The sequence below is a fragment of the Pipistrellus hanaki genome (assembly GCF_964339955.1).
Source record: "Pipistrellus hanaki genome assembly, chromosome: 1".
Taxonomy (NCBI): domain Eukaryota; kingdom Metazoa; phylum Chordata; class Mammalia; order Chiroptera; family Vespertilionidae; genus Pipistrellus; species Pipistrellus hanaki.
In genome coordinates this window covers 51,623,437-51,636,559 of record NC_140503.1, presented here as the reverse complement: position 1 = coordinate 51,636,559, position 13,123 = coordinate 51,623,437, and the positions used below count along the sequence as shown (strand labels likewise).

At 35.3% G+C, this 13,123-nt stretch overlaps 1 protein-coding gene across 1 annotated transcript in view; it reads left to right on the top strand.

The window, feature by feature from the left end:
• The window catches only part of UNC13C (unc-13 homolog C), a 501,491-nt gene that overhangs the window by 296,189 nt on the left and 192,179 nt on the right, over positions 1–13,123 (top strand). The window contains exons 15-16 of the mRNA XM_084880006.1: positions 43–132; positions 3,646–3,774. Coding sequence (XP_084736132.1) covers positions 43–132; positions 3,646–3,774 — 219 coding nt within the window. The remainder of the gene's footprint in view (positions 1–42; positions 133–3,645; positions 3,775–13,123) is intronic.

The following is a 13,123-nucleotide window of genomic DNA, read 5'->3' as shown; positions in this document are numbered from 1 at the left end:
AATGCTGACAATTTATCCATTTTCTGTTTCCTAATTGACCAGGAAAACTTTCCTGCTGGCAATGCCGAAAGACTGCAAGACCTGAAATCAACTGTGGACTTGCTAACCAGCATCACCTTCTTTAGAATGAAGGTACCTTATTTTATTTCTGACACTGGCTCAGTGTGGTACAACACAGTTAAAGTCTGGTTTTACCTTTCATTTTGATTGAAGTATAATTTATATACAATGTTATAATAGTTTCTGGTGTACAACATAGTGGCTCAATATTTATATACATTATGAAGTGATCACCATAAGTCCAATTTCTTTCTGTCACCATACAGTCACTAAAGTATTATTGATCATATCCTCTATTCTGTCCATTACTTCCTTGTGACATTTATTTTATAATTGGACATTTGTATGCCTAATCCCCTCTACCCGTTTTACCCATTTCCCCACCCTGTCCCTCTGTCAACCACTGGCTGGTTCTCTGTATCTATGAGTCTGCTCCTGTTTTGTTTTGGTTGTTCATTTGTTTTATTTGTAAGATTTCACACCTAACTGAAATCATATGGCATTTGCCTTTATCTTATTTTATTTAGCATAATATCCTCCAGTTTTATCTATGTTGTTGAAAATGGCAAGATCTTATTCTTTTTATGGCTAATATTCCAATATGTGTGTGTGTGTGCATACATGTGTGTATATGAGACATCTTCTTTTTCCACTCATCTATCTGTGGACACATAGGTTGGTTGGATATTGTAAACAATCTTATGTAATAAAAGACTAATAATATGCAAAATGGCGGAACAAATGACTGGTCACTATGACATGCAATGACCATCACGGGGCAGACAATCAATGAAGGAGCTGCCCCCTGGTGGTCAGTGCACTCCCACAGGAGGAACACAGCTTGGCCAGAAGCCAGGCTCATGGCTGGCTTGGCCAGTGCAGCTGTGGTGACAGGAGTCTCTCCCGCCTCCACCACAGGGCTAAGATGTCGGGCTCCCTGACTGTGAGAGGGTGCAGGCCGGGATGAGATAACCCCCTGAGTGCATGAGTTTTGTGCACCAGGCCTCTAATACACACACACACACACACACACACACACACACACACACACACACACAAAGGCAACTCCATAACTCTAGACTCATTTATCCAGATGTCTATTTGAAATCTACTTTTATGCATGACAGGCTTTCAATCTTAACCTCTTTGAAACTGAGCTCCTGATCTCCCAAGCAGAGCCTGCTGGTCTAAGTTGAGGCTATCTCTATTGTATCGGTTAGTCAGGCTAAAACCTTGGGATCCTGACTCTCTCTTTCTCTCACATCAATCATATAATGTCAGCAAATCCTGCTCTTCATTTCAAAATTAACCCAAATAGGATTTTTTATAACAGCCAGCTCCTAGCTTACCACTATAGTCCAAGCACTGTTTACCCTTGACTGGATTACACAATATTCACATCACTGGTCTTTTCTCTTATTCTATAGCCCACCTTACGGCAACATAAGGGAACCAAAGGATAAGGTCATTTTGATCTTCTACTCAAAGAGTCCAATTTATTTCCACTTTGATTAAAGTTAAGGTTCTTTCCATAGCATATATGTGGTTTTTCCCTAGTCCCATCCTCTTACTTCTCTGAGTTCATATACTATAGCTGTCTTCTATATTTATTCTACTCCATTGAGATAACTCTTATAATCTATTCTCTATTTTTTTCTTTTCAACATGCATCATAATCATATAGATAAAAGACTAAAATGCTGAGTGTCTACCCAGGAAATGACATCACCTGGCTTCCTCTCCCTAGCTACTAGCCTCCTTGCAGTTTCTACAGCCCAGGAACATGACTTGCTTTATAGCCAGGAGCAAACATTTCATATTTTAACCAAATGTTTGTGAAGCATTTTCCCATGCCACATCTCATTTGATACTCACAGAAGTCCTGGGGTAGGTAGATAGGAGACTCAATAGAATCCTATTTCCTTTTAATTAGCCAGAAAATGGAGTTTTAGAAAGCTTAGAAACTTGGCCTGACTGATAAGTAAGAAAGGGTGAACCTTAAAAATGAATTCAGGTTTTCTCACTGCACAGAATATAGTCAAACAGTCCTGCAGTTAAATATTTCACTCTTTGTTCTCCCTGTGTGGTCACAATAATAATCTTCTCTGTGTTGATATTTACTGCTGTGTTCTGACAATTACCTGAAAGAGAAATTGATGAGCGTCCCTAGTTCACTAGGCTGGAAAAAGTTTAGCTAAATCAGAAAGCAGGTCTAATTAATCAAGGTTATTATATATAATAAACTTGCATATATATATATATATATATATATATATATATACACACACACACACACACACACACACACACACACATACAGGGTGTATATATATATATATATATATATATATATATATCCTGTTTCCCCAAAAATAAGACAGTGTCTTATATTAATTTTTGCTCCCAAAGATGCACTAGGTCTTATTTTCAGGGGATGTCTTATTTTTCCATGAGCTAGGTCTTATTTTCAGAGGATGTCTTATTTTCATGGAAACATGGTATATATATATAAAAGGCTCAGTTGACTTTCACATGTCTGATATATATATATATATATATATATATATATATATATATATATATATATAAAGCTCTCTCTGGCACCAATCGCATATGTGTGTTTCAATCTGTCATTGTTGATTGTGAATTTGGTTGACACTTCTACTATAAAGAAAGGGTGAATAGCAATATTAAAATATTTCTTCTAATTAATTTTCTTTCAATGTGCACAAATTCATGCACCAGGCCACTAGTGTAATATATTTTACTGATTTTTTTTAAAACAATTCTTTATTGATTAAGGTATTACATATTTGTCCTCAACCCCCCATTCCAATCCCTCACCCCCCCATTCATGCCCCACCCCCTATTGTCCTCAACCACTGGCTCATATGTATGCACATAAGTCCTTTGGTTGATCTCTCCCTTTTATCCCCACCCTCCTTTTGAGGTCCAACAGTCTGACCCATGGTTCCTTATCTCTGGGTCTATTCTTGTTCATCATTTTTTTTAATCTACTAAAATTTAGCTCCATAATGAAAGGAATTTGTTAAACAATATTTTTTATTGATTTCAGAGAGGAAGGGAGAGAGATAGAAATATCAATGATGAGAGAGAATCATTGACTGGGTAGGGATTGAACCTGCAACCCAGGCATGTACCCTTGGCCAGAATTGAACTCAGGACCCTGTAGTCTGCAGGCCAACGCTCTATCCACTGAGCCAAACTGGTTATGGCTGAAAGGGATTTTTGTTTCTGTTGTTCATTGCAATATAACCATTGTCTGGCATATAATATTATAGGTGGTAAATATTTGTCAAGTGTTGAATTAATTAATTAGTTAATTAAATGATGTAATTTTTCACATTTAGTGTTTCTATTTGAATATTTACAACTATGAGCATTTTCAATGAGTTGTCACATTACATAGTTAAAATGGATATTTATGCATTTATAACATTCTATGACCACATTTTTCCTGAACTTTGAAAAATCAACTAAAAGCATTTATTGAAATGGTTTGAGTTGTTTATACTAGATTGCAATGTTCCATTTTTCAATTTAAGAAAATAATTTCTCTGTCAGGTTCTGGAGCTGCAAAACCCCCCAAAGGCCAGCACGGTGGTAAAGGACTGTGTCAGAGCTTGCCTGGATTCTACGTACAAGTATATTTTTGATAATTGCTATGAACTCTATTCCCAGCTAATAGACCCGGTAAGAAGAGATGTGTGTCTGTTTTAATATCTGTTTCCATAAGTTCAAAATGACAATAAATAGGAAATTATGTTCATTTAATTCCAATTATCTAGAGGTTTTAAGAATTTTCATATATTTTTCTTTATATTTGAACATCACTTTTATATACATAAAATAATTCACTTCTTACAATAACTGTATGTAGTAAAAGTGGATTTATTATTCAAGTCCTTAGGTGAGAAATCAGTTTTAGAAGAATTAAGTGGTTTACTCAGGGTCACACAGTGGACAAGTGTCAGATTTGGGACTGGATTTAGGATTCTAACTCCTCCTCTTATGTTTTTCCCTTATTTCATACTGCCCTCCCTTATTATGTTTTCTCATAAAAATGATTGATGGAGAAACTTTTATAGAATTCAATGGTAAAATTGTCATACATATTATGTAAATTTATTATTTAGAAATATTTTAAAAATATAAAAGAAAATACAAAGAGTAAGTCAAACATGCATATATTTACCACTTAGATAATCACATGTTAATATTTAGCAGTATCAACTCTGCTTTTTATTGTTTAAAGGTACTAAATGTTATACATGAAATGGCAATTCACTTTGCAGTTCTTCTAAATTTCATTCCCTTCTCTTCGTCATCCTTAAGAGATGAACACATTTTTAATATTGATCTTAAAACATATTTCCATATATGCTCAATGAGCACTTCAGTTTCATTTTCTATGAATTACCTATTAATTTTTTGCTTATTTTTCTTTTGGCTAGCTTATATTTTACTTATTTACTTGTAGAAAATTCTAAAACATATTCCATATTCCAAATATTGTTTGTTGATTATGATATTTAATATATTATTTCATTCTTTAGGTGTGATGTCTTTTGATTGCATTGAAGTTTTCTAATGCATGCTATGATTTATACATTGCTACTGCTTCTAAAACTGGTGTTAGGCAGTGGCTTTTTAGCATTTATCTATTCCCTACTTCCCAGAAGAATGCAGTTTTTCCACTAGGTATTTAAAAGTTGACTTTTAATTAAAAGAAGTTCTTTTATATGTGAACTTCCTGGTTAATTGAGTGGGGAAGATTCTAGAAAGCATATGTTGTATAAAGGTAAGTGGTAGGTTTCTCATGGTATTGTATCTTTATGGGGTCATTGATTCCTTAGCCTAATAGGAGAGAAAAATAAAGCTGATGTTTGTCAGTGTATAAGCAAAACAATATATAATCACATAATTACTTATAACTTTAGTTTGTATTTCATGCTAGATGAGATCTAGTTTAGAAACTTGGTTCTCTGAGATTTCTAGGGATTAAATTGTCTCTCACTGATATGCTCCCATGGGGTGGCTTTCTAGTGGCTTTCCCTCATCTGTTTTCTACTCTCCATCTTCCACCGGGACATTTTTCAATTGTTCTTTTTTACATGTTCACATCATTATCTTTATCTCACCTAAAATATAAAATTGAAACTTTTATTATACCTTATAAGTTACCCATATGCAACCGTACCAGTCCCAATTTCCAACTCCTTACACCTTCAAACCCAAACTGATCCATTTCATGGGCCCTAATGTCTATTATTACCATAAGTTCACATCTATGCACTTATGTTTCCTATTCTGTATATTCTTCTTCCATTATCTGCCTTCATTATAATCAAACTTAAATATGACCTCATTCTGCTAAATTGCACCTAGCAGATGAATCAAATCAAGGTAAAGTGGCATATCTTATTTAGTGTCTTTCTAATATAATAATAATTAATTATAATAAACAATTTTATTTATGTGAGCGTTATAGAAATGGGGGAGATCCCATAAAGCAAACATGCCCCTAACAAAAATTCAATAAATTGTTATATCAAAATGAATCTAATATACCGTAATATTTACTGACTTGATTTTCAAAAAAGGTATGTAATTTACCAGCCAACTTGTTTTCATTATAAGTAGAAAGATCTATAGATTTTATATAAAGTATTGTCAGTTGTGTGGAATGTTTGCAGCTAAGCTTTAATTCTAATAAAATAGACTTTTCTCGTAAACATTGTTATTATTTGAAGTCCTAAAGGAACACCTATTAGGTCTGAGTAGTTTAAGAAACCAATGCTTTCTAGAGCCTTTCTAAAACCATTTCAGGCCCATTTCAATAATTAAGGCTCATCTCTTCTCAGTTGACTGCAACTTGGCTTAAGTCACACCAGGAATTGCCCTCAAATTCTGATGATGGTATCTTCAAAGTTAAATACCTTCACAAAATTAACCATCTTCATGATACATCCAAAATCTGATCACTTTGCACCAGCTCCATGTCTGAGCCACCATCATCACTCACTTGGATTGCTAAATAACTTCCCAATAGATCTCCATGTTTCCACTCTACTACCTTATGTCTGTTCTCAACAGAGCAGCAAGAATGATCAATTTAAAAAAAATTAAGTCAGACCATGCCACCCTTTTGCACAGAATATTCTAAAGTCCCTTCATTTTAGTCAAATTTAAATTCTTTAAAATGGCCTACGAGACACAGGATCTGGCCCATATCGTACCTTCCACCCCACTTACTCTGTTTCTCTGTCCTTTGCACATATCATCTGTGAGTGACAGCCAAATAAGAGTTTACCCACAAGAAAGTAACATGAACAATACTGTACCACTGGTGTTATGACAGTACCTGGATCATAGCAGATGCTCAAAAAAGCATTTATTGAGCCCTGGCTGATGTGGCTCAATTGATTAATTGATTGAACACCATCCAGTGCACCAAAAGGTTAGCGTATCAATCCCTGGTCAAGGCACCTGCCCAGGTTGTGGATTCAATCCCCAATCAAGGTGTATACAAGAAGCAACCAATCCATGTTTCTCCCATGGATGTTTCTCCCTCTCTCCTTCTTCCCCTCCTCTATCTCTCTAAAAATTTATGAAAACATATATATATATATATATATATATATTTTTAAAGTATTTATTGAGTGAAGTGAATAAAAGAGTAATTTTTCTCAAGCAATAAGCATATACAAGTATCTTGAGCCTATTATAAACAAGACTGAAAGAAATACTCTGTTCTGTGGTAGACTCTCAACAGAACAGCAAGGATGTGCTTTCTGAGAGGAACTGATAAAAGCCTCATCTAGTCCCAACCTGTAAACACATCCTGCAATATCCTCCAGGTCTCTTCTGCTTCAGTAACCTGGAAGGAAACACATTCCAGATGGTATAGCTCCCAGATGGAGGAGGGATAGTCAGCCAGTTCTAGTCTTTGGATATTTAGGAAATAATCCTTTATCACATTAACTCACTGAAATTTAGAGATTTATTACCACAGCATAACTTGGCTTATTTTGACTAGTTGACCTTTAAATCCATTTCCAGCCTGCTACCTGAACTATTTACTGTTCATTTATGTTTATATGACTCTCCTATCTATAACTATAATCTCCATTCATTCATGGGATTAAGTCCAAACTCTTTGCCATATCCAAAAGCCCTCCAACAGCTGAGCTCTGACTATCTTTCCTCATTTCAACGTAATTTCCACTGTATATAGTCTATGATTCAGCATACTAAACTTGTTGATGCCTTTGTCTACATTGTCTTTGGATGCTTTTGAAGTTGTTTCACCTCCTCAAGCCTCCTCAAGCCTCCTCATAGCTAACTCTAGCTCAACTGGACTGTTCTTCAGAAAGCTTATAGGACCTCTCCTACCTGGATTAGTAGGTGTTCCTGCTCTCAGTGCCCATAATACACTGATATGAGTACACCAATCCACTCATGTTGAATTTATTAGGTTCATAAAGTAATATCTGTTTTGCCTATCTTTCCAAGTATGCTGTGAGTTTCAGCTTTGTAGCCCCAATGTTCAGTTTCATGCCTGACACAGAATAGGGTTGATTAAATTTTATAAAATTATCTTTATGTTACTTAGTTATTTAGTCCCCTTCAACAACTCTACTTGCAAACTTAAACTTGATCTCTGATATCAAATTCCAACTCTACTGCTTATTAGTTCTGGGGCATTGGATGAGCTACTTAGACTCTTCACGACTCACTTTCTTCATAAGGACATATTTTTAATATTCATGCTACTTCTGTTTTATCTGAGTTTTCTCTAGATGATTTAATGCCTGAAGCCCCAAAATAAGAATTTCAGGGTTGTTAGACACAGTATAATTCTGATTATTTAAATGGAGAAGCATACTTTCTCCAAAGGGGTTTTGAAGAGCCAGATGAAAATAGTGTTCGGAATAAAAATTGAAATTACTTTTGACAGAAAGTCAAAATGATCACAGTTAGAAGAACAGGATAGGAATGCGGTCTCTAGAGGCTGGCTGCTCACTCATGGAGCAGCATTTTCCATTTACCTTCAGATGTGGACATACATGACTGATCTCTTGCATAAAGATACCTAAGAGATCAGACTTCAAATTAGACCAATGTTGTCAATTATGTTTTGTTAAATAATAATGAGTTCTAAGAATCTTCACATAAACTTATTAGCTTTTTTAGTAACCATTTTTAAAAATGCCCTTCCTTATCTTATGACAATTTTTAGAAACTAGAATCTCTCTGTGTGTTTTTTTCTGGTTGATAGTTGGCATTTGTTAGTCCTTTGTCAACTTTTGACATAGCAGAGATTTCTTGCAACCCGTCATTTTTCTTTATCTTTGTCTGCCATAGCATACATTTATATAATAATATTGATCAATATTCCTTTTTAAAAGGTTTTTTTTTGAGTTTTAATAAATCTGTTCTACCTATCCCACATATAGAAGGTCTCTGTATAGACAATAAAATGGATATGCTCTAGCTTGGTACTAATCACTGTTAATGAAGATCACCCAGCTAATTTCCTGGGTGTTATCCCATGTTCCTAAAGCAACCTATAGATTTTCTTTTTATATAGATAATCTTCCAGGGGAGAATAAAACAAAACAAGTCTTAAGTATATTTGTTTGTTCATTTTTTATTTAAAAAATAAAAACCACCAATTTGTTCCCTAAGGTCTCCTCAGAACTTAAACTAGTACCCAGCATTAATAGCACTGAATATCTATTCGTCTATCTGTCTGACCATCATCCATCCATCTTTTTACTTACCTATCCATCTTTGAAAAATTTCATATTTTTGCTTGAAGTCTCTTTGTTTCCTCTCCCAAATAAAATTCCCCTGTCTCTTACCTCTGAGGCAATCTCTGTTATGAATTTGATATTATCTTTCTGGTTTATCTTTATGTACATTTATTATATATCTATTATCCATTTGTGGTACTTTCTGTATGAAGTACAGTGGTATGGTTACATGTGCTAACTCCAGACCACTCTGCCTAAATGTTATTTGGTAGGTTTGAAATTTTTAAAGCTCAATATTCCTTTTTTGAGAATCAATGTTCTCAAAATTATACCAACTGTACAGACTGATGCAGTTTGGTACATTTTACTGAAGTTTTGCAGCTACCTATCACATTATCACACCACAATTTGCATATCAACTCCAGTGTCTCATTTTTACAAAAAAAATAATAAAAAAATAGTACAATGAATATCTTTGTGGTGGAAGTAATGTGGGAGACTTCTGGTCTGTAACCTTAAATAACAGGAGCATGTCCTCCTTTTCTCTGCCCTCCCATTTCTGTTAAAATAGTATAAACTTGCCATCTTGTGTCATGTGGTCAAAAGCACCCTCTACTTTTCATGTGTTAAAATGCCTTTTCACTTGCGTGATTCCTACATAAACACTGTGTTTAATGAGAACAGGAACTCTGTCTTACTATTGAATTTATAGCACAAAAGAGTGCTTCTTATACAATAGCAGAGATCAATAAATGCCTGTTTACTTAATGGAACTTAGATTCAAAAATCTCTTTTTTTTTAATTTATTTTCAGTTACAGTTGACAAACATCATTATGTTAGTTTCAGGTGTACAGCATAGTGATTAAATATTTATAGATCTTATCAAGTGAACGCCTAATAAGTGTAAGTGTCCACCTGGCACCATACATAGTTATTATAATGCTAGAAAATCCATGCACTGGGGAGATCCCTCAGTCCAGCCTGTAACCTCTCACAGTCCAGGACTCCTCGGGGGATGTCCCGCTGAAGGTGTAGGCCCAATTCCCCAGGGCAGTGGGCTTAAGCCATTAGTTGGACAACCTTAGCACTACCGTGGACGTGGGAGAGGCTCCCATCACAGCCTCTGCCCTGGCCAGCCATGAGCTGGCTGAGCGGTGCTCCCCCTGTGGAAGCACCCTGACCACCAGGGAGCAGCTCCTGAATTGAACATCTGCCCCCTGGTGGTCAGTGCATGTCACAGCGACTGGTCCCCAGTGGTTCTGCTATTAGGGTAAATTTGCATATTATTCTTTTATTATATAAGATTATTGACTATATTCCCTATGCTATACTTTATATTTCATGACTATTTTTATAACTGGCAACTTTTACTTCTTAATCCCTTCACCTTTTATACCCAACACCCTAATGCCCCTCTCATTTAACAAGTATCAGTTTGTTCTCTGTATATATGAATTTGTTTCTATTTTGTTTGTTCATTTATTTTAAAAAAAATATATATTTTATTTATTTTGTACAGAGAGGAAGGGAGAGAGGTAAAGAGCTAGAAACATCGATGAGAGAGAATCATGTATCAGCTGCCTCTTGCACACCCCCTACTGGGGATATGCCTGCAACCAAGGTACATGCCCTTGACTGGAATCAAACCCTGGACCCTTCAGTCCCCAAGCCGATGCTCTATCCATTGAGCCAAACCGGTCTCGGCCCTTCATTTATTTTTTGAGGTTTTTGTCATATTCTAAATATAAGCGAAATCATATGGTATTTGTCTTTCTCTGAATTGTTTCACTTAACAGAATACCCTCCAGATACAGTTTATCTCAAGCAGCAAGATTTAATTCTTTTATATGACTGAGTAACATATGTAGCACATCTTCTTTATTCATCTCTTGATAGACACTTAGGTTGCTTTCATATCTTGGCTACTGTAAGTAATGCTGTAATGAACATAGAGGTGCATATATCTTTTCTAATTAGTGTTTTAAATTATTTTTTTCAAATAAATACCCAGTAGAATTGCTAAATCACATGGTGGTTCTATTTATTTATTTATTTTTTAGAAACCTCCATATGTGCTTTGTTTTATTTTGTTTTGTTTTTTAATACTGGCTGCACCAATTTACATTCCTATGAATAATGCATAAAACTTCCCTTTCTCTATATCCTCACCAGTACTTATTCTTGTCTCATTTACAATATCCATCCTGACAGGTATGAAGTGATATGGCATTGTGGTTTTGGTTTGCATTTTCCTGATGAATAATAATATTGAGCATATTTTCATGTACCTTTTAGCCGTGGTATGTCTTCTTTGGAAAATGTCCATTCAGATCAAATGTCTTGAAGGAGTGTCCTCATTTACAAGATGAACCTCATCGTGCAATTTTGCTTCCTAGGTTGTCTCTCAAATCTAGACAGCTCTTGGTTGTCTCTACAAGTGTGACAAACTCGAAGTCTGTCACTCAGGCCAAAGCTCCAGGAAAAATAAATATTAATACTTATTCACTAAAAGTATTTTTTTTATTTTGATGTAAAATGTGATAGAAGTATTATCTTGAAGAATATTTTACTGCAAGTTTAGAAATAAAAGCTAAGAATGGATTATAGTGTAGAATTAAATCAACCAATAACATTTTTTGCTGTTTTCCCTTTCTGAAATACAGCCTGGAGAACTGTATAAAGACTCTTGTTTTCTTATGGTATATAACAGGTCTGTTTATAAATCCTTTTCATGAAATGTTAAATTTGAAAATAGTTATCAAGGTCAGCTTTAGGAATAAAGTTATTTTTCCAGTTTAATCTCCATACTTGAAATTCTAAACAAACAAACAAACAAAGAAGTTAATTTTTATTACTATATATTTTACTATATATTTTCATATAGCTTTTGTACACTAATAAATTTTTTAAAAGATGAAGCAGAAATTAAGAGGTTTTATCAAGCTCCTATATTTAAAAAAAAAACTTCAAGTTATAAAAATAGATAAATTGCAGATGTAAACTTTTTAGGAGAGAGTGACTTAGATAACCACTAAGATGGCAAGTAGAGGTGGGAATACAAGCTAACAGACTACAAAGGAATACAAATGCTTTCATCCTTTTAGTAGACTATTCTGTGGTTAAAATATAAATTACCCTTGTTCTTGACATAGCATTTTCTTACAAAACTCATTCTTCCTTTAAAAAAAATAATGTTTGTCTTTCCTTATTATCAAAAGCCATAAAGGCCTTACTATACTAATTATAGTGTTTCCTAAAGATATCTGACTCTATTTGTTTTTGTGTTTTAAAAAGGCCTAAGAGGATTCTGTATTTAATCAATATGCAATCTGGATTCTTCTCTTAATCAATTTATATGTTCAACATTTAATCATGTGAAACTAGGAAATACAGTCAACGCTGAGCTGGGGAAGCACCAAGGATAAATTTTCTTTGCTGCACTATTATCTCTACATGTAAGGTGACTTTGAGTCCCCCAAATTTGCCAATCTGTGTAGTAAGTACTTGTATATTTCCTATTGCAGATAAGACATTAAGCTAGATGCTAGGTAAACCAGAGTAAATTACTCAAAGCTTTGCTTTCAAAAATTATTTTCTACTAAAGAATTCACAATGTGTAGTCATGGGTTACAGCATCAGCAGCATCTGGGAACTTGATAGAAATGCACATCTGAGGCTCCCCTCGGATCCCAGCAATTACTGAATCAGAAACTCTGAGGGTAGGATCCAGCAAACCGTGTTTAGCAAGCCCTACAGGCGATTCTGATGCGCACTTATGTATGAAAATCACTGATCTACTGCATAACTCAGACAAAAAGAGTGCAATACAGTGCAGAAAGTGCTCCGAGAGAGAAAAGATGGGGTGTTGTGAGAGCACATGGGAGGCTCCTGTAATGCCCTGTGGGGGTGAGGAATCAGGGAAGGCTTTCAGGAAGAAGTGGCTTCCAAGACATTGATGTAAAGTAGGGGTGTCGAACTCAATCAGAGAAGGGGCCAAAATCTAAAATCCAGCCTAAATCGCGGGCCAAATGGTTTACTGAACAGTCATAAACTGACAATGTCATAAACTGACAGCGGAGTGCAGTGATGACAGCACGGTGCGGGCCACATTGCAAGGCCTGGCGGGCTGGATTTGGCCCGTGGGCCTTGTGTTTGACACATGTGATGTAAAGGATAAGTAAGAGTGAAGCATGCAGGGGTTATTAGGAAAAAGAAGGATGGCAAGAGACAAAAGGTAGAAGAGTTTGACAACTGAAGGAGTGTTCCACATATGCAAAACCTC